The sequence below is a fragment of the Cannabis sativa genome, chromosome 8 (assembly GCF_029168945.1).
Source record: "Cannabis sativa cultivar Pink pepper isolate KNU-18-1 chromosome 8, ASM2916894v1, whole genome shotgun sequence".
Taxonomy (NCBI): Eukaryota; Viridiplantae; Streptophyta; class Magnoliopsida; order Rosales; family Cannabaceae; genus Cannabis; species Cannabis sativa.
The window spans coordinates 8,268,486-8,291,597 of record NC_083608.1 but is presented as its reverse complement, the minus strand read 5'-3'; the positions used below and the strand labels follow the sequence as shown (position 1 = coordinate 8,291,597).

At 37.8% G+C, this 23,112-nt stretch overlaps 1 protein-coding gene across 3 annotated transcripts; it reads right to left on the bottom strand.

The window, feature by feature from the left end:
- Positions 1-21,647: 21,647 nt before the first annotated feature.
- On the bottom strand, positions 21,648-23,106 carry LOC115699774 (uncharacterized). Of its 3 annotated transcripts, XR_009683878.1 has the most exons (4): positions 23,028-23,106; positions 22,840-22,935; positions 22,293-22,687; positions 21,648-22,137 (listed from the first exon to the last, which is right to left on the bottom strand). XR_009683878.1 is itself a non-coding variant. In XM_061101963.1 (3 exons), exons 1-3 carry the CDS (start codon positions 23,097-23,099, stop codon positions 22,517-22,519), a joined length of 339 nt encoding a protein of 112 aa, XP_060957946.1. In that variant the 5' UTR covers positions 23,100-23,106; the 3' UTR covers positions 21,648-22,516. The 3 variants fall into 3 exon arrangements, 2 of the variants coding, with proteins under 2 accessions (XP_060957946.1, XP_060957947.1); XM_061101963.1 differs by having other exon boundaries at positions 21,648-22,687; XM_061101964.1 differs by having other exon boundaries at positions 22,840-23,094.
- Positions 23,107-23,112: the final 6 nt, after the last annotated feature.

Genomic DNA, 23,112 nt, shown 5'->3' with positions numbered 1-23,112 from the left:
TAGTGTCATGGTTTTGCAAGAAACAAAACTCGGTAGCTCTATCCACAACCGAAGCCGAATATATAGCCGCGGGTAGTTGTTGTGCACAAATACTTTGGATGAAACAAACTCTTAAGGATTTTGATATTGATTTTGAATGTACACCCATAAAGTGTGATAACACTAGTGCCATTAACCTCTCTAAGAATCCAATATTGCATTCTAGAGCCAAGCATATTGACATAAGGCACCACTTCCTTAGAGATCATATCCAAAGAGGTGATATTATGCTAGACTTTGTAAGCACCGAATTCCAATTAGCGGATATATTCACCAAGCCTCTTAGTGATGAGAGATTTAGTTTCATTAGAAGAGAGCTAGGCATGACCAACTTAGATGAAATATAAGGTTTGCTAGCTATGAAAAATTTCATATCTCTTTACTTACTTATTTATGCATAATTGTTCCAAATATGATATTAATGAGATTTATATGCATAGATGAGAAAATTTATTGATACTTGACCTATATGAACTATCCTTGTTGAAAAACTTAAAATTATAGGTCAAAATGTGGATTTTTGGTGAACTTTGGAATTGTCTTTAAACAAGTGAACATGTGAATTTTTGCATATTTGATTTTCTTATGTGTCTATATGCTTGAATATGTGAAATTGAATGTATTTAGTATGCCTATAGGTTTGCCTTGATTGAAATTTGCATGAAACAAATTTTTGGTACCTCACTTGTTGAATTTTTAGATTTTTAGGCCTAAAAGAGTGTTTTTTGCCAAACTCTCTCATTTTTCAACATTTTTCGATTCCGTAAGTTTGTACACCTCACATTTTATTTTATAAAACTGCTGGAAAAAGAATTTTTCAATTTCGTTGCATAAAACTCATTTTTGGTACGGTTCTAGTTTTCTTGGCAATTTTCGAAAAACTTACCGTAAATCGTCATTTTTCATTATTTTTCAGATTTTCTTGTTTGAGCAATTTTGTTTTATCATATTAAAGGTATTAAATTGGTTTGGGGTCATTTGGGTCAAAATTGGATTTTTTAGCACATTTTTAGGAACCTTTTTTTCTGTCTCGCATCAACCTGAATTCCTGGCTGTACCATCCGAATTCGGATGGCACGGGATCGGCAAAGGGGCAGTTTTGTCTTTTTAATGCGATTTTTTCCCTTTTTAAACCCTACCACCGAATTTTTCCTCCCCCATTCAGTTTTTTCAACCCTAATACAGCAGCCATCATCTCTTTTTCTCTAAAATTCTCTCTTTCAAAGCCTCACTCTCATCTTCCAATAATTAAAAAAAAAAAAAGAGAAGTGTGTTCTTCTATGGCTTCCTCATCAAGAGCTCCCAAGAGAATGGCTAGTGCAATTCAACAAAGGGAAATAAGGGCAAAAGCAAGGCAAGAGCCCACTCTCTTCTTCAATGATGAAGATCACAACAAGTTTGTCAATGATTTCTCCTCTAGGAAAATTCTCAAAGGTAAAATTTGTGATCTCCCTAGCCTTGATTGTGTTGATTTTAGTCATCATTTTGATACCCTAGGATGGACATCTTTTATTCAAATTAATACTCCATTGTATCCTAGGCTAGTTCAAGGTTTTTATGCTTGCATTAAACCTACATTAGAACCTTTAGGTGTTAGAGGAACCCTTAGAGGAGTAGCTTTTGAACTTAATGTAGCATCTCTCAATGACATGTTAGGAGCACCAAATAGTGGCATATTACTTGAACCCAAACTTTCTCTCAAAAATGATGCCATTTTTAACTTTGATGAGTGTTCTAGGAATATTTGTGGTGATGGCCCTTTTATTATGAGACCAAAAAGACACCAACTCACTTTAGAGGCTAAGATTCTCCACAAATTTATTGTTGCAAATCTTGCTCCTAGAAGTGGCCACCAAGATGAAATCAATTCCATTGATCAATTACTCATGCATCTCATCATAGCCAAAACTACACCCATCAACTTAGGCTATCTTATTTTAAAATTCATAATGGATGTGGAAAAGCCTAATATGATTAAGGCACTTCCCTTTGGTTTTCTTCTTAGCTACCTTTTTCCTCTCTTAGGAATTCCTACCCTACAAGAAAAGAAAAATGATCCTACCTCTAGTGACATTCTAGGATCCAAAACTTTCAAGGCTATGGGTTACAAATTCCTTAACAATGAGTGGGTGTTCACACCCAAAAGAGGGCAAAGAATGCAAATTGATTTGGAGAGTGATGATGAAGAAATTAATTTGCCCGCAAGTGAAAGTGAAGAAGAAGAAGAAGAAGAAGAAGAGATGCCTCATCAAGCTCCTCCCATGCCTACTTTTCCCCAATTTAACCTTGAGGAAGCTTTTACTCGTCTTCACACTTCGGTTGACAACCAATTTCAAACCTTGAGGAATGATCTCAACTCACAACTCACCAACCTCAACAATGACATCAACACCATGAGGAGTGACATGGTGCATGGGTTTGCTAATGTGCAAGAGGAGATGGCACAATGGAGGGCATACATGGATCGCTTTGGCCCCCCACCAAACTAGTTCTTGCATTATTTTTTTTTTTGGCTTATTTAGTTTCTTTTTATTTTATTTTTTATTTTTTTGTATTTTATTTTTTTTGGTTGTGTGCAAAGGCTTCATGCCTTTTGACTTTGTGTTAGTTGGTACTTTTTCTTTGTTTTATTTTTTTCTTTTTGTTGTTTTTTTGTTGTGTTGAATGTTATTTTGGATGTTATGTTCTTTTTTAATGCATTGGCTTGTTGCTTTGTTTTTATTTTTTATTATTTTTTTTCTCTTTTCCTTTATTTTTTTTTGTGAATTCCTTGCCACCCTTTTTGATGAATCAAAAGGGGGAGAACAACTATTGATTAATTTTTGGCATCACCTCAAATTTTTTTTTGGTATCTAATCCTTTTATCATAAGTAAAAATTGAGGGGGAGTTTACAAATTCATGCAAGGTAAAATTAAAAGGTAAATTTTTTTTTCTTGCACACATTAAGGGGGAGCTAATCCAACTTACTTTGCTTAAATTTTTTTCTTTCCCTTTCAAAATAATCAAATATTTGATATCATCAAAAAGGGGGAGATTGTTAACTCAAACTTTTCGATCTCCTTGTTTTGATGATTAGCAAATATTTGATTATTATTTGTTACTAATGATTTATTGATTTTGTAGCAAATTTAAAAGAGAAAATAAATATTTTGGTATTTTTACCAAACTTTTAAAAGCAACACTAAATGGACTCAACAAGCATATCAAGAGCAAAAGATTCATCAAGGGATCAACAACTCAAGACCCTATTCAAAAGAGGTCTTCAAAATCCCAAAGTCAAAAAGTCAACCCGAAAGTCAAAGTCAAAGTCAAAGTCAAGGTCAACTCTCGAGAAAAATCAACTTGGGATCAAAAACATGCAAATCAAGCTAGGAGGCTCTTCTACATCAAGACTACTCAAAATTAAATGGTATAAATCTACTTTAGTCTTGTTAAAGTGATTTGCATAGCACACTAAGTTTTTATAAATTTGAATTTTGGCCCATTCACTAACTTGTGCAACAAGTTTTCTCACACGATAGTTCAAAATTTTTTTTGATTGAATTTCTAAATTACATTTTGTTTAACTAAGAGAACAAAGTTGGAATTTCTGAAATCGGATAATCGAGTAAGAAGTTATGCGCGTTTAAGTCCCGAAAAATGGCACTTTTGCCACTGGTCGATCATCCGAATTCTGGATGGCAACCGGAATTCTGGTTGTAATCAATCCGAAATTCCGGTTCCCATCCGGACTTCCGGTTCATGGCTGACCTCACCTCGGGAAACGTGCTAACGGCTATAAACGGCTAGTTTTTTATCAAACACTATATAAACTCGATTTTTCTTTCAAAAAATAAGTTGGTTGAGCATTTATTACATATATCTAACCTATCTAAGTGAGATTAAGGAGCTTCTAAGTTTGAAATCCAAACCAACACATTTCACACACTTTGAGCCAAAATTTGATTTTATTCATCTTAAGTGTGCTTGCTTTTCACTCTAGGTTTCCATTGTATCATCATATTTCTAGAGTGATTTTAGCTTGTATATCAAACACATTTCCATATTGTGATTTAGGTGAGGTTGGCACCGGTTTTGTAAACAACCCGGAAATAGTGAGATTGGCACTTTAACAATCCGAGAAAGAGGTTAATAGTCCTCGGGGGTGCGAAACTATTGTAAGAGGTTTGGAAATACCTTGGTGAAAATTTCCCGGTTGTAAGGGTTAGTCAAGCCCGTTAACTTGGCTCGATATTGGAACTCAAAGCTAGGTCCATAGCTTTGAAGACCAAGGACGTAGGTGGCATAGTTCTACCGAACCTTGTAAAAATCGAGAGTTTGCATTTTCTAATCCTTAAACTCTTTACTTTACAAGTTTAATTATTTGTCTTAATATATTGCTTGCCATACTACTTGCTTTTACTTGATTAATTGACTAATTGAATAATTTTGTGTTAAAAGTTTTAATTTTCCGAAATTAGTTTAAATTTCCAATTCACCCCCACTCTTGGAAACATATCTTGGGCTAACAAATTCTAACTGTCGTGTCCAACACGATACTGAGTCCCGCTACTGCCGTGTCCAACACGGTACTGAGCCACTACTGCCATGTCCAACATGGTACTGAGTTTTGAACGTTCATAGGGACAATACTATTGACACGTAACAACCTGATCGGTCGAACCGGTCATACTCCGGCTGCTGGTCATACTCCAGCCTGTACCGACGTGTTACTATATCCTCCTGATCGGTCGAACCGGTCATACTCCGGCTGCTGGTCATACTCCAGCCTGTACCGACGGGATACGTCAATAGTACGGAACCACCAACCAAGTGTCAGCCTGATCGGTCGAACCGGTCATACTCCGGCTGCTGGTCATACTCCAGCCTGTACCGACGTGACAGGGTTGGATGGTTCGAAGCCAACATACAACTAATGTAATCTAACAGGCTTCCTACATGCACGCTAACCATGTAATCTACATATGCATACTGTTATACTAATCTTACCTGGATTCCGAATTCAGGTGTGCCGGTCAACCTGACTGGAACTTTTAGCTGAGCGGCGGATTACAGGCTCCTAAACCATAAAAATCACAACACTATAAGTGATACGCTAAATCACTTCCCGGGGACTAAAACTAGTAACTAAAAGTTTCCCTATCGATAAAAAGCATGGCAATACCCCTTAAAACATAAAAACGAGGAAAAACACGGGTTCTGAAAATTCGCCAACCGGTAGACCGGTTGCCCAACCGGAATTCTGGTTCTGGGAAATTCAGGACCCCCATCCGGAATTCCGGATGCACAACCGGAATTCCGGTTCCTCGCAGGCAGCAACATCAAATTTTCATATCTTGCTCAAATCAACCCCAAATCACCTCAAACTTTCCAGACCTGTTCTATACCTTCCCTAGAACATATCCAAGGCATCAAAACAACCCAGAAACCTCAAACACGAAAAATGCCATTGGAGCTCAAGCTTTGAGTTCTAAACTCAAACTTGAGCAAAACCACCTAATCATGCATTCCACTAGCTTAAATCCTCTTAAACTAGCATAATATAACCTCTGAAAACTATTAAAAACAACAGCAACATCACAGAAACAGATTACACAATTTTCATGTTGAAAACCAAACTTTTGCATAATAAAACTCTAGCATGCTCAACCTAGGAATCATACTTCACAAGTAGCTTAATTACCAACTAAAAATCATGCTTTTAACCTCAGAAAATAACCACAAAATACAGCAGCAACAACAACCAAACTCATGCATGCATCATCAATTAATCAAACTTTTCCTAAGAAAAATAAGAGAAGAAGCTAGAAATCACCTACCACAATCAAGAAATCACTAGAGTTTTGCAAACCAAGCTTGAATCACCACAGAAAAATCCAGCCCTTGAAGCCAAGCCTTGGCCGAAAAAGAGAGAGAGAGCTTGAGAGAGTTTCTTTTTCAAAATTTTCTATTTTCTTACTAAGTGTTGAAATAAAAGGAAAAAAAATGAATTACAAGCCAAATATACCATTTACTTCAGCCAATTAAACACATAAAATAAACATTTAAATTCAAAGAATCAATCCACTAAAAGACAAAAAGTCATTGGGGCAAAAAGACCATTTTGCCCCTCCACACTAAAATCACATAAAAATCACTAAAGGGGTATTTTTGGGAAATTCTAAATTCCCGGCCATTCCCGACATTCCCAATGTCTAAAACCCGTCCCCAAACTACTAACATACTAAGTTGTGATTTCTACTGAGCCAAACGTCGAGTTCCAAAATACCGGGCACCGGAAATGCAAAATATGAGAACTACTGAATAACATAACCATGCATTTCTGAATTCCATAAATAACAGTATAATAAATTATTTAAATAGCTATAAATAATTTCATAAATAATCATAATTAACTGATAATTTCCAAATTAAACTAAGCGGGCTTTACAACTATCCCCCCCTTAAAAGGATTTCGTCCCCGAAATCTAACCTGAATAACTCTGGATATTGAGCTCTCACATCTGACTCTAGCTCCCAGGTGGCTTCCTCCACCTTGCTGTTTCTCCAGAGAACTTTGACCAATGCTATGGTCTTATTCCGAAGGACTTTATCCTTTCTATCCAGGATTTGCACTGGCTGTTCCTCATAAGTCATGTCTGGCTGTAGCTCAAGGCTCTCATAACTGAGTATATGAGAGGGATCTGAAACGTATTTTCTCAACATCGAGACATGGAATACGTTGTGAACTGCTGATAAGGCTGGAGGCAATGCTAACCGATATGCCACTTGACCTATCTTCTCGAGAATCTCGAAAGGTCCTGTAAATCTAGGGCATAACTTGCCTCTTTTCCCGAAACGTTTAATCCCCTTCATCGGAGATACCCGTAAAAACACATGGTCCCCTACTTGGAACTCAACATCTCTACGTTTTGGATCTGCGTAACTCTTCTGTCTGCTCTGTGAGGCAAGCATTCTAGCTTTTATCTTCTCTATCGCCTCATTGGTCCGTTGTACTGACTCTGGACCTAGGTATTTCCTCTCCCCTGTCTCATCCCAGTGGATAGGGGATCTACATTTCCTACCGTACAACAGTTCATAGGGAGCCATCCCTATCGTACTCTGATAACTGTTGTTGTACGCAAATTCTATCAACGGTAGATACTTATTCCATGAGCCTTCAAAATCCATAACACAGGCTCTCAACATGTCCTCCAATATCTGAATTGTCCTTTCGGACTGACCATCTGTCTGAGGATGAAATGCTGTACTAAATTTCAGCTTTGTACCCATTGCCCGTTGCAAACTTTGCCAAAATTTGGAGGTGAACTTCGGATCCCTGTCCGAAACTATAGATTTCGGTACCCCGTGAAGTCTCACTATCTCTCTGACATACAGTTCTGCCAACTGATCCACTGAAAATGTTGTTCTAACCGGTAGAAAATGAGCAGATTTCGTAAATCGGTCCACCACTACCCAGATGGAATCAAATAAACCCGTGGTCCTAGGTAATCCGACCACAAAATCCATTGTAATATCCTCCCATTTCCATTCTGGTAGGGTTAGAGGCTGCAACAACCCTGCTGGTCTCTGATGTTCAGCCTTAATCTGCTGACAAGTGAGGCATCTCGATACGAATTCTACCAAATTCTTCTTCATACCGTTCCACCAGAAGTACGGTTTCAAATCTTGGTACATCCTAGTGGTGCCGGGATGCAGAGAATACGGGGTAGAATGAGCCTCCTCAAAGATTTCATTCCTAAGTTCCACACTATTCGGAACACAAACCCTGGCTTTATACAAAAGCATCCCATTGTCTGACACTGAAAAGTCCTTGGCTTGACCAGCCAACAACTCATCTCGGGCCTTTACTAACTCTGGATCCGTCATCTGAGCGACTTTTATTATTTCCAACAGATCAGATTGCAGCGTTAAGTTGTGAAGCTGACCTACCACAAACTCAATGCTGGATCTAACCATATCCTCTACTAGCTGAGGTGAGATCTGAACCATACTAGCTACTTGCTCGGGACCCTTTCTGCTCAGGGCATCGGCCACTACATTCGCTTTTTCCGGGATGATAGAGGATCTCACAATCGTAATCCTTCACTAATTCCAACCAACGCCTTTGTCTCATATTCAAATCCTTCTGAGTAAAGAAATACTTGAGACTTTTATGGTCGGTATAGATCTCACACTTCTCCTCGTAAAGGTAATGCCGCCAAATCTTCAGTGCAAAAACCACTGCGGCCAACTCTAGATCATGAGTCGGGTATCGCTGTTCATAATCCTTTGACTGACGGGAGGCATAAGCGATGACCCGATCGGTTTGCATCAATACACACCCCAAACCCTGTTTGGATGCGTCACAATATACTACGAACTTCTCTTTATCCGAAGGCAAAGCTAGCACTGGAGCGGTAATCAACCTCTACTTTAGCTCCTGGAAACTAGCTTCGCACTTGTCTGACCAAATAAATCGCTGATTCTTCTTTGTAAGCTCGGTTAGGAGCATTGAAATTTTAGAGAACCCTTCGACGAACCTACGGTAGTACCCAGCTAAACCCAAGAAGCTTCTGATCTCTGTCACTGTCTTCGGTCTCGGCCAATCCCTGATGGATTCAATCTTCCCGGGATCCACCTTGATCCCATCTTTGCTCACAATGTGTCCTAGGAAGGACATCTGAGATAGCCAGAACTCACATTTCTTGAACTTGGCATAAAGCTTATGTTCTCGAAGCCGTTGCAATACCATCTGAAGATGTAACTCATGCTCCTCTTCTGATTGAGAGTACACGAGGATGTCGTCGATAAACACAATCACACAGATATCGAGGAAATCCTTGAATACTCTATTCATCAAGTCCATGAATGCTGCAGGAGCATTGGTTAGTCCGAATGACATAACCAGAAATTCGTAATGTCCATACCTAGTGCGGAAAGCCATCTTCGGAATGTCCTCCTCTCGGATTCTCAACTGATGATAACCCGAACGGAGATCAATCTTAGAAAAGACCGTCTTCCCCTGAAGCTGATCGAACAAATCATCGATCCTAGGTAATGGATATTTATTCTTCACCGTTAGCTTGTTCAACTCTCTGTAGTCGATGCACATCCTCATAGATCCATCCTTCTTCTTGACGAATAAAACCGGGGCTCCCCAGGGTGACACACTGGGCCGAATGGACCCTATGTCAAGCAACCCTTGGAGCTGAAACTTTAATTCCTTAAGTTCAGCTGGAGCCATTCTATATGGGGCTTTGGAAACCGGTTCCACCCCTGGTGCCAAATCTATCACGAAGTCAATCTCCCGCTGAGGTGGTAACCCTGGAAGTTCTTCGGGAAAAACATCTAAAAATTCCCGAACCACCCTGATGTCCTCTGGCCGAATGGTATCTGGCCGAGTGGTGTCCACCACCACGGCCAGAAACCCTAAGCGACCGCCGTGCAACAATTCTCTAGCTGACATAGCCGAGATCACCGGGATCCGGGATCCCTGAACTGAACCAACAACCACAAATGGTTCTTCACTTTTCGATTGGAAGATCACCATCTCCCTTTTACAATCGATGCTCGCCGAATATTTAGATAGGAAACCCATTCCTAAAATAATATCGAATTCGACTAAACTCATCTCTATCAAGTCAGCACTTAACTCTCTACCATCTATCCTGATCGGCATAGACCTAATCCACCTATTGGAGATAACCAATTCTCCGCTAGGTAAAAGGGTTCCAAACCCTGAGTCATATCTGTCATACGGTCTATCCAATTTACTAGAGATTCTAGCAGCCACACAAAAACAACCTTGACCCAAGCACTCACCCGGAGGATGCCTCTCACTAATGAGGCACTCCAGTAGGAACAATGGGTCTCAACACTACCCTGACGATTGTCTTGATTCTGGTTCCCTCGGAACCTCTTGTTCTGCCTCGAGCCACCGGATGCAGTGGATGATTCGTCCTCCAGTCCATGGCCGAACCACTACCTCCCCTGCTGATACCTGACGCAGGAGGGGTAGGAGCCCCGCCACATTCCGGAGTCCTAACTGATTCCACATACATCTAAATGCGCCCTCAGCTCACCATGCTTTCTCCGCCATCTCAGCATAGATGGTCTTATCGTCGGTAGTGATCATAAGGTCATACTTGATCTTCACATTAAGTCCATCGAGATATTTTCTTTCTTACTGAAATCGGTTGGCGCAAATCCCGAGGCTAACCTCGCCAACCGGCTGAACTGAGTAATATATTCTGTCATGCTCATATTCCCTCGCTGGGTCAGGTGGGCGAACTCTTTCCTCTTGGCGCTTCTGACCGCCTCGTTATAATATTTAGCGCTGAAGAGTTCCTAAAACCTTTCCCAGGTCATAGTGATGACGTCATGGATCTGAGACACCATGTCCCACCAGACCAGAGCGTCTTCTTGAAACTGAAAAGTGGCACTCACCACTCTGTCGTTCCCGGTGACACCCATAAAGTTCAAGATCTTGGTGATCACCGTCAGCCACTGCTCGGCTTTCATCACGTTCGGACCTCCCAGGAAAACCGGAGGTGCTTGCTTCCGGAACCGCTCGTACAAAGGTTCCAATCTATTGGCCGCCACCACTATCTCGGCCTGGGCAGCAGGGGCAGGTGCCACTGGAACTACAGGCACTGGAACTGCGGGAGCACCCTGCCGTCTCAACCTCTGAATCTCGAGGTCTTGCTCTTCTATCCGGGCTTGCATTTCCGCAACCCGTAACTTCCCAATTCTGGGCTTCCTGATTGACTTGGGCAGCCTGCGGCGAGTTAACATCACCTCAACCGCGGACCCTGCCCCTGGGACCTCTACCTCGGCCCAAAACACTTGAGGGGAACTGAGCTCCTCGACCTTGATCTGACCCGACTGAGATGCCCTGACTCCTAATATTTCGTCTGGCGTCCATCTAGTCTGAACCGCCTCGAAATCCCGAGTTGGCACTTCAGGTCACGTTCATCGAGAGCTTACTAATGCCGCTTAATTTGGAAATTAAAAACGAAACATGCGCCTATTCTACTATCAGGCTACTAACATGCTTCCTAACAGGCTTTTCTTTTTCATAACCGAATAAAATAAACTACTAAAGCAATAAAGGCTTACTGAACCGTGAACCGAGCTAATCCGATGATGATTGTACATGTCGTGACGATATTCGGAAGACAACACAGCGGCTACGATACCAAATTGTAACACCCTAACTAACATAGGCGTATTACGTGATTTTAAACATACTGTGCAGCTCGTTGCTAATCAACGAGGTTTATGGAAAAACGTGATTAATTAAAATTTTGCTTTTTAATTAAACTTATAAAACAATATTACAAAAGACTCGGGATCCCGATTATAAAATCATTTACAAAAAGATTTAACTGTTTAACTGATACATAAAATAAAGGTCGTCTAACGACCAGTTACAAAAATTAGCCTCGCTGTCCCGATGATCGTACGCTCCAGGCCTAACCGCCCCGACATGTACAATCTTCATAAGCTCGCTCACGGTCCATCAGCTTTAGCCTTGCCTTAACCTACACATAAACGTAGAACTGTGAGTCGACAGACTCAGTAAGAAAAGCATAATAATACTCATACGTAATTCTAACTGCCGTGTCCAACACGATACTGAGTCCCGCTACTGCCGTGTCCAACACGGTACTGAGCCACTACTGCCATGTCCAACATGGTACTGAGTTTTGAACGTTCATAGGGACGGTACTATTGACACGTAACAACACGACGGCCGAACCTGGCCATACTCCGCCGTCGGTCATACTCCACCGTACCGACGTGTTACTATATCCTCCCGATCGGTCGAACCGGTCATACTCCGGCGCTGGTCATACTCAGCTCGTACCAGACGGGATACGTCAATAGTACGGAACCACCAACCAAGTGTCACTGATCGGTCGAATCGGTCATACTCCCATTCTTGGTCATACTCCAGCCTGTACCGACGTGACAGGGTTGGATGGTTCGAAGCCAACATACAACTAATGTAATCTAACAGGCTTCCTACATGCACGCTAAACATGTAATCTACATATGCATACTGTTATACTAATCTTACCTGGATTCCGAATTCAGGTGTGCTGGTCAACCTGACTGGAACTTTTAGCTGAGCGGCGGATTACAGGCTCCTAAACCATAAAAATCACAACACTATAAGTGATACGCTAAATCACTTCCCGGGGACTAAAACTAGGAACTAAAAGTTTCCCTATCGATAAAAAGCATGGCAATACCCCTTAAAACATAAAAACGAGGAAAAACACGGGTTCTGAAAATTCGCCAACCGGTAGACCGGTTGCCCAACCGGAATTCCGGTTCTGGGAAATTCAGGACCCCCATCCGGAATTCCGGATGCACAACCGGAATTCCGGTTCCTCGCAGGCAGCAACATCAAATTTTCATATCTTGCTCAAATCAACCCCAAATCACCTCAAACTTTCCAGACCTGTTCTATACCTTCCCTAGAACATATCCAAGGCATCAAAACAACCCAGAAACCTCAAACACGAAAAATGCCATTGGAGCTCAAGCTTTGAGTTCTAAACTCAAACTTAAGCAAAACCACCTAATCATGCATTCCACTAGCTTAAATCCTCTTAAACTAGCATAATATAACCTCTGAAAACTATTAAAAACAACAGCAACATCACAGAAACAAATTACACAATTTTCATGTTGAAAACCAAACTTTTGCATAATAAAACTCTAGCATGCTCAACCTAGGAATCATACTTCACAAGTAGCTTAATTACCAACTAAAAATCATGCTTTTAACCTCAGAAAATAACCACAAAATACAGCAGCAACAACAACCAAACTCATGCATGCATCATCAATTAATCAAACTTTTCCTAAGAAAAATAAGAGAAGAAGCTAGAAATCACCTACCACAATCAAGAAATCACTAGAGTTTTGCAAACCAAGCTTGAATCACCACAGAAAAATCCAGCCCTTGAAGCCAAGCCTTGGCCGAAAAAGAGAGAGAGAGCTTGAGAGAGTTTCTTTTTCAAAATATTCTATTTTCTTACTAAGTGTTGAAATAAAAGGAAAAAAAATGAATTACAAGCCAAATATACCATTTACTTCAGCCAATTAAACACATAAAATAAACATTTAAATTCAAAGAATCAATCCACTAAAAGACAAAAAGTCATTGGGGCAAAAAGACCATTTTGCCCCTCCACACTAAAATCACTAAAGGGGTATTTTTGGGAAATTCTAAATTCCCGGCCATTCCCGACATTCCCAATGTCTAAAACCCGTCCCCAAACTACTAACATACTAAGTTGTGATTTCTACTGAGCCAAACGCCGAGTTCCAAAATACCGGGCACCAGAAATGCAAAATATGAGAACTACTGAATAACATAACCATGCATTTCTGAATTCCATAAATAACAGTATAATAAATTATTTAAATAGCTATAAATAATTTCATAAATAATCATAATTAACTGATAATTTCCAAATTAAACTAAGCGGGCTTTACAGTTAATTAACTTAGTTTTGTTAATTTTGTTGGGTAATACTATCATAGGGACTACTGTCGTATTAAAGCTGACCTAATTCATTTGTCCAAATTTTAATAACAAAAATGTCATATTAGTATATTAGAGCCCAACAAATATTAAATCTCCTTAAGTAATATACGTAGGTTTCGTGTTTGCATATAGTATCTTAATTAACTCAAATCAGGGAATCCCATGAGATCTGCATGTACTGAGTTTGATTTGACGTTACACTGTGACATCTCTGACGTACATTATTTAAAGTATAGGAAATATTCCATTTAACGTCAGTGAGTACACTGTGGGACGTAGACAGAAAATTAAATATTGATAAGACAACAATTGGTTTTTTTAGTGAGTATGTAGAAATTAAAATTAGAGGATATAGTCCATACTTGGTTAAGAAGATTACAATATTTGGACAATTTTGAAATAATTCCCAACAATATAAGAACGTGGACTATTAAGAATGGGTAATAGTCCAAATTTAGTACAACTCCTAAATAGGAAATGGTTGAAACTGTATTAAAATAAGTATTTTACGAATAAATATGTACGAAATTATAGTTTACATTTGACAAAAACTTCTAATTATCTCATTAAATTCAAATATTGAGTAAACATAATTGCACCATACTGTATTTACGGTGTCAAGTACTGTGCACATATATTGATGTACGTTATTTTCAAACTTGAACTTATTGAGATATGGGAGATCCAGCTTCTGCCGTACATTGAAATACGTCCCAAATATATTTGCTAATTAATTTGTGGGAACCACATTACAATTTTTCACATCTTGATTACAATAAAGTATTAAACATTACAAATTTCCAATATTAAAAGTGAACACCCAACTACCATTACCATGAAGATGTTATGAATCCGTGTTGGTAAAATTAATATTAAATATTTTCATTTAAAACCTGATTTGACTAGACTGTACAACCTATCAATCAAGATGACTTTGTCAATGCATTGGAAAAAGGCATTTGGAAAATCCAACCAAATGGTGATGTGAGTTCAAATTTCAAATGAAATAATATTTAAAAATAATAATTAATAATTTCGAAGGTATTACTAATTAGTTGATAGTAATTATATGTCATTATTTTACTAATTTTGTACCATTAATCCGTATAAGGTCACAACAGTAGGGTGTACGATCTACTTTGAAAACCCTAGCTCATCCACTTATTTTATTATGGAATTATTTTTTAAAATCTGACATTGCAAGTGTTGTTCATAACTTATTGGAAATAGTGAAACTCAATGGCACATATTGGGTCAACATAGTTCCATTCCAAATAAAATTTAAGTTTACAGTTACAAAGACATACACAATAGAACAGAATTTGTACATAACATAGTTCTATCCCAAAATAAATTAATTAGGATGTTTTTTACACTGAAAAATGTAGGTTGTATTGAGATATACTATAATATTGGTACTGTTATCACATGATGCTTTATCTAACTCAAGACTTTATTTTTCCACCCCGCGTGTCGATTTTGGTCCATTGTTTGGCGCACCAACGGCTGTATCAAATATGATAACACTCATCCCCCGATGGCCTTGTGGACTGCGGGAGGTTGGGTAGGTTCGGTTGGATGGGATATTTGGCGGCGTCTCAAGTAGTTCCCTCCAGCCTAATCCACCCATCCGAACCCTTCGTCAACATTACCTGAATATACATGTAGTACGTACATAAAATTTCTAAGAATCAATTTGTAATAATATACTATTGAAATAAATAGACAAAAATAGTTGAGTTATTACCCAGATTTATTATGAGATGATTGATTAAATTGCTGAAATTTCCTTAATGCATCTACAACACACGGTTGTAGTGCATACCAATCCTTCTGTTTACACATCTTCACTTCGGTGCAATAACAATACATAATTTATTTTTTCATATATTATCCCTACACATATGTGTACAGGAAGGGAGTGAGTTCTCTAGGAAAGAGAACAATACTAAATTGAGGTGTGAAGGAGTAAGGACAGGTAGAGGGGTATATATAGTACTTGTGGATGTGATTGTGTTGTGTAGTCTTTTCAAAAATTAAAAAAAAAAAAATTAATACAAACTGGAACGGCTAAAGATGGGGTGATATGACACCAATACAAACCTGATTTTGTCAATGCATTGAAAACCGTTAGTTCAACATACCCAACCAACTAATAAATTTTCCTTGAAAGACGTAATTTGAACCAACCTATTGACCAGTTTTGTTATGGTTTGGTTCAGTTTGAACGTGTAAGAAATTAGTACAATTTGTGAGAAAAATAATTGTTATTAGTTTGTATTGGAATACTAATTTCCAATAATCAGTTGATATGTGTAGGATGTATTACCTTCTTTAATAAAATAAAAAATATTTATTTAAATATACAAACCTTTGAAGTCAATATGAATGACAATAATGTTTTAATTTAAATATACATTTTGAATTTTGACTGGGTTAATATCAATGAAACTTAATTTTTGTCTTATGTTAATAAAATCTCCTACAGTACATATGATGTGACATATAACTATGTAAAACTCAGCCAAGTACGTTTTTATAATAAAATAATAATTTCAACACTTAAAGTAAACAACAAATCCTTCAAAACCCTAAAAAACGATTTCAAATAAATGAGGAAGACCTTTTTTGTATTTTAAAATAATAAACATTTTAATAATATTTTCCCATCACTCCATATACGGTCAAATCAGTAGGTTGTACTATCCACTTGAATAACCTAAAATAAAAATGACGTAGAAATCTGTTATTACTATAATTAAATTATTTAACTAATTCTGTTCTTAATAAAATTACAGAATTTATTAAAAAGAAAATCAAGTAATATAGTACTATTTATTTTTTTGATCTAAGTCAAATATTGTATGTATATTTTTTAGTACAGTTTTCTTAAAAAAATGATTTTAATAATTAATTAATATCTCATTGATTGGGACAAGATACCGTAAAATACGGTTGTTTAATTTTTGGTATTGTTTATTAGTGGATTTAATATAAACCAGTTAACCATGTACATCTTCAGATTGAGCGTCAAATAAAAATAAAAGACAAATTATGCAACCAATTAATTATCATAATTATTTTAGTACGTAAATTGATTAATTATCATTATTATTTGATACTGTAAACATACATTGTATTGAGATGAATTTGTACATATACTATAACATCGGGACTCTTATTACATGAGGAAGCAATTTGACCTAAGACTGTAAAAAATGCTGACATTTGCCTCCCGCATATCTTTTCTTCAAGGGTCTGGCGCACCGTTGTGTCAAATATTATAACACTCATTCCTCGGTGGCCTTGTCCACTCGGGAGGTTAAGGTTCGGTAGGATGACATATTTGGGTGGCCATTTTGGAAGTAGTTCCCTCCACCCTAGTCCACCCATCCCAAACCTTCGTCAACATTTCCTGAATATACATGTACCACATACATAAAATTTTTAAGAAACAATTTGTAATAATATAATATTGAAATAAATAGACATAAAGAGTTGAGTTATTACCGAAATTTGTTATGAGATGATTTGAATTGTTGAAATTCCCTTGATGCACCTACAACACACGGTTGCAGTGCATACCAATCCTTCTGTTTACACATCTTCACTTTGGTGCAACAACAATACATAATTTATTTTTTTAATATATTATACACACGTCTACATATAGGGAGTCAGTTGTCTAGGATAGAAAACAATACGAAATTGTGAAGGAGTAAGGAGAGGTAGAGGGGTATATATAGTACTTGTGGATGTGATTGTTGAGTGTAGTCTTGACAAAAATTTAAAAATAATAATTAATATAACCCTAGGTACGGCTACAAATAACCTAAAGCTATTTATTTGACTTTTTCAATCCCTTGAAAAACGTAATATCAACAAACCCAACCCCCTACTAATTTTTCCTTGGAAGACGTAATTCGAACCAATATGCATGCTCGGTTTTGTTCTGAATTGGTTCACTGTGCTAAACAAAAATTATGTATTTAAATAAGGTAAATGTTGTTCCCATTGTTATCACATGTAGCAACAAATATCCTAATATTATGTCCAAATAAACATGTGTGGCCAAATGAATAAGAAATTAAATTAGGATGTTTACTAATAATGAAAACTCAATAATTTTTTAAATACGATTTTAATATTTCATTAAAATATTATTCGTTGGAGTAAATATTGCAATAATTTTTGTAAGATTACATTAACGTATCAATCGTTGGAATCAAGAATACAATAATTTTTTGAATACTATATAAATATAGATATTTAATAACAAAACCGTTTAATGTTATGAATACAATAGTAGTTTAAGACAAGAAGTGACTCTAGTAATAAAATCAGGAGAATAGTGAATCCGGTACGCTTCATGATGAACTGAGTACACACTCAGCCCAAACAACCTAAATTCATAGTGCGACTTCTGCCATACTGCATCGGTGTCACTCTGTACAACCCTGGGTCGAACTTGATTCGGTGAGTTCGTTAGAAGAGGAGTGACTCCGGTACCCAACAGCAAACTTCACTACATACTGTGTCACCACGCCCGTAAACACCGCGAGTGACAGCGTCAGTACTACGAATGGTTGACTGTCGCGCCGTACAACCCTAGCTCGAACTGGATTCAGTGAGTTTGTTAGGAGGATAGTGACTCCGGTACACCAAAGCTAACTTGACTACATACTCTGTGTCACAGGGCCCGTAAACACCGCAAGTGACAGCGTCAGTACTATGAATGGTTGAGTGTCACTCCGTACAACCCTAGGTCGAACTGGATTCAGTGAGTTCGTTAGGAGGATAGTGACTCTGGTACACCAAAGCTAACTTGACTACATACTGTGTGTCACCTTAACCAAAAAACACCACCAGTAAGAGTGTGAGTGCTATGAAGGGTTGACTGCCGCTCATTAGAATCCTAGCCCGAGAGGATGTTCAGTGAGTTCCTCGTGAGGATAGTGACTCCGGTACACGAATGGTGACATGAGTACTTACTGTGTGTCACATTAACCAAAAAACACCCCCAGTAACAGTGTGAGTGCTATGAACGGTTGACTGCCGCTCATTAGAACCCTAGCCCGAGAGGATGTTCAGTGAGTTCGTCATGAGGATAGTGACTCCGGTACACGAATGGTGACATGAGTACTTACTGTGTGTCACATTAACCAAAAAACACCGCCTGTAACAGTGTGAGTGCTATGAAAGGTTGACTGCCGCTCAGTAGAACCCTAGCCCCAGAGGATGTTGAGTGAGTTCGTCCTGAGGATAGTGACTCCGGTACACGAATGGTGACATGAGTACTTACTGTGTGTCACATTAACCAAAAAACACCACCAGTAACAGTGTCAGTGCTATGAACGGTTGACTGCCGCTCAGTAGAACCCTAGCCCGAGAGGATGTTGAGTGAGTTCGTCATGAGGATAGTGACTCCGGTACACGAATGTTGACATGAGTACTTACTGTGTGTCACATTAACCAAAAAACACCGCCTGTAACAGTGTGAGTGCTATGAAAGGTTGACTGCCGCTCAGTAGAACCCTAGCCCCAGAGGATGTTGAGTGAGTTCGTCCTGAGGATAGTGACTCCGGTACACGAATGGTGACATGAGTACTTACTGTGTGTCACATTAACCAAAAAACACCACCAGTAACAGTGTCAGTGCTATGAACGGTTGACTGCCACTCAGTAGAACCCTAGCCCGAGAGGATGTTCAATGAGTTCGTGATGAGGATAGTGACTCTGCTACACCAATGCTAACCTGAGTACTTACTGTGTGTCAGAGATACTGATAGTAACAGGATGTTCATTGTTACCATAACGAACCCCCCGTGAAAAATTGTAAATTTTTAAAAAATATTCCAACATGTAATTTTCGGCTTCACGATTGAGACTATGATAGAAACAGGATGTTCACTGTAGACAACACTAATTTTTTTTATAATAATTATATAATATAAAAAAAAACTAAATAATTATAAAGAAATATTAATCAAGACTTTTATAAATTTATTTGTTTGTATTTTTATATTTTTAAGTGTGGTAATAATATATTCGGGTGTTTGCAGTGTGGGTAGTGTAGTTTTTAACCTTTTTTTTTTTAACCAATCCATACATGCGGTTTTTCCAATTTCTCAAACCGCACTCGCACCGCGAAACTAAAAATCGCAGAACTCGCACTGCGGAAAATGGTGCGATGCGGTACAGTTTTTTCGATTTGGACTATTACCAATAATTAAACTATCACAAATACAACAAAACTTGAGCAACATTTGTCAAAAATTAAATTTCAATCAACGTAAATTAAAATATTTAATGTTTACTAATATTATTTAATGGATTTAACAAATATTTAATATTCAAATATGGGACGTGCACTGTTCACTCGATGGACCTTGTCAATTCACACAACACTAAAATATTATTTTAAAAGAAAGGACTGCTTGTGACATGACATGATACGCTTCCCAACGAAACAATCAGCCATGCCCTATTATGTTGTACGAATTAGGTTTTGAAATTGGGGTTTATTTTGGCACCAAGATTGATCAAGTTAAAGGTGAATGTTAGAAAATTTTAAAAAAATATTCATTTTCCCACCACTAACTCATTTGGAACAGCCTATATATAAACAGGTGCCCCCTTTCCTTGTGAGTAACACACATTATCTCCACCATAGTTAGAACAAAAAAAAAATTTGTACACCTCACAAATTATAGTACATCGAACATGGTGGTTGGTTGTGGAGAAGACTCATGCGGGTTCGATGGGGGTGGTCCGCCTTGGAGAAATTCACTTCAGGGACACCCCCATTGCTACTCTGGTGATCTAGCTTATGTTTGGACTTCTAGTAGTAGAGCAAATCCTGGTCGTCGATTCTTCGGATGTCCACACTATGTAAGAGTTTTGTCTTTTTAGATTCAAAAGTACTTCTCATTTATGTTTTCTGTACTTAGGCAGCCATGATAAGCTAATAGGGTTATTTTCAACTCAGGAGAACGATGAAAGTCGAGGATGTGATTACTTTTGTTGGATCGATAAATCACATAGTAAGAGAAGTATAGATGCTACACCTGGATTGCGAAACCAAATAAAGATTTTGGAAGAAGATAAGAAACGCAATGAGAATGTTATTAGAAAATTAATTTTTATCATTTTTGTTTGCCTTTTCATCATTGTCCAACTTATATTGCGTTAAAGATATGGGTTGTCGCAAAATGCAAATGTTTTGTATATCTTATGTTCTCAAAACTTGTTTAACTTAATTGTGTAGAACTTAATAGATGCGTGTGGATGATGACGAAAATTACATTTGGTATGAAGTACCCACTACGTTCTCAAAATTATATGTTTTCTACATTTCTAATTTCTGTAGCAAATTTCCTCAATGGGTTCAATGTGAAGTTGCAAAATTATAGATGCGTGTGGATGATGACGAAAATTACATTTGGTATGAAGTACCCACTACGTTCTCAAAATTATATGTTTTCTACATTTCTAATTTCTGTAGCAAATTTCCTCAATGGGTTCAATGTGAAGTTGCAAAATGATATGTTATTCACATCTTTGTATTTATTATGTGAAGTAGCGCAATGAGAATGTTCTATATTCCATATTTTTCCTCATTACTATGTTATGAAAAACTAAATTTAAGGGGGATATTGTCTATTTACATTTGGTTAAAGTAATGGGAGTTGATATGGTATGGTTTCAATCTTTTTTTTTAATATGTTCTCAAAACTCAGTTTAAAGTTGAATGAGTACAAAGATTTGGTAACTAACATCAAACAATTAACAAGTCACCTTTGTCGTTATTTGTAATGTTATAGTACATGTGTTTTGAAAATTCGGTTTAAAGTTTAATGACTACAAAGATTTGGTAAGATTAGGCAAGTAACATGATTTCCTTCAAATAATTAAGAAGAAGTCACCTCTTAACCAAAAAAACAAATAAAGAAAATTAAGAAGTCACCTTTGTTTTCGGGTTAAATAATTTCTGTGAAGTACAATCAACTACTTCTGAAGTATGGGTACATTGTAAGAGTTGTTATGGTGTGAGTACAAAGATTTGCTAAGTATGGTTTAATATATTCTCAAAACTAAAATAAACACAAGTCTGTGAACATAATAACCAGTTCCAAACGTCAACTAATAAAAACAGATGTCTAAATCCAAATGCTCCCAAATCCAAACTAAACAACACACAAATAACACAACCTATGCTCCCAAATCCAAACTACACAACACACTAATAACACAACCTATTAATAACACAAGTGTTTTTTACACACTATTCACCATATGAAATCTTAGTCTTGCTAGACTGAAACCTAGGGGAGGCTCTTGACGGGGGAAACATGTTTGCATTGCGAGACTTCGCTGTACTGAACCGAGGATCGCGTGGAGACTTTGACGGACTATGCAAAGGGGCCGAGGATGATGCAAATGAGCTGCCTTGTGCAGCCCTACGATCTTCAACCACTTTGGTACGAATTTCATTTTGTTCATCAGTTATGATCCTCGCAGCGATTTCCAAACGTGCCTCAACCGGGTGAAACTGTGCCACAATACAGAAACAAAAACAAAAACTTAGAAAATGTAATTAACTCTAATCAACTTGACAGTAAAACACCGAATAAAATTTAAATTACACAACGTTAATCTCAATCAAACTTGCGTAGTACATTCTGAAATAACTAAACAGTGGTATACCTCATCAACTACTTCTTCCTCATTGGCCACAGCCTCCATGTACTTCATGACGTATACACCGCAATCTCGGTCATTGTCTTGTTGAGAAAGCCCGCGATCTTTCCTGTCAATTTTGAAATCCACGAAAGTCACATTCTTCGACCTATTCTCCTCAAACAAAAGGTCCAACGTCGACAACTGCAAACGTATACAATTAGTTAGATTCAATGAAGAATGAGTTCACATCAAACAATGAAACTTTGCAAGTTTACCATTTCTTTCGTAGCCTCCACACGATACTTCTCATGCATTGCGGTGTGTAGGGAGTCCAGAAATGAGACAACCTTGGACTTCATATTTACTTCGGCACCAAACCAATGTGGTGCACCTTCTAGAGTCAACACCGGCACAAACATCTACAATTGAATAGAGGAACAATAAAGTCAAAAATAAATTGAAATTACAGACCATATAGATATTCGACACTACAATGACCAATATGCATCGCTAACATATCTTAGTTTTCAAAATTACAATTAAGAATGACCATGTGTATATGATGAAGTACCTTGACGCATTTTTCCAAGTTGTCTTCGTAAAACAGTTTTGACCACTCCCGGTCTTTCGCAATCCTCTTCACATTAAACGAACCGAGAGTTTTTTGCTGCAAAAGCATTGTTCATCTTGTCAAGTAACAGAAATTACAACCAAACTGAATTACAAAATTTAAAATAAGTTGTACAGCAAAGCAATTACCGAGATGCGAGTGGGCATGTACCAAACACGAGGTTGGTCAGGTAATCGACTATCACGTTCGTACTTGTTCATTAGTATAGAAAAA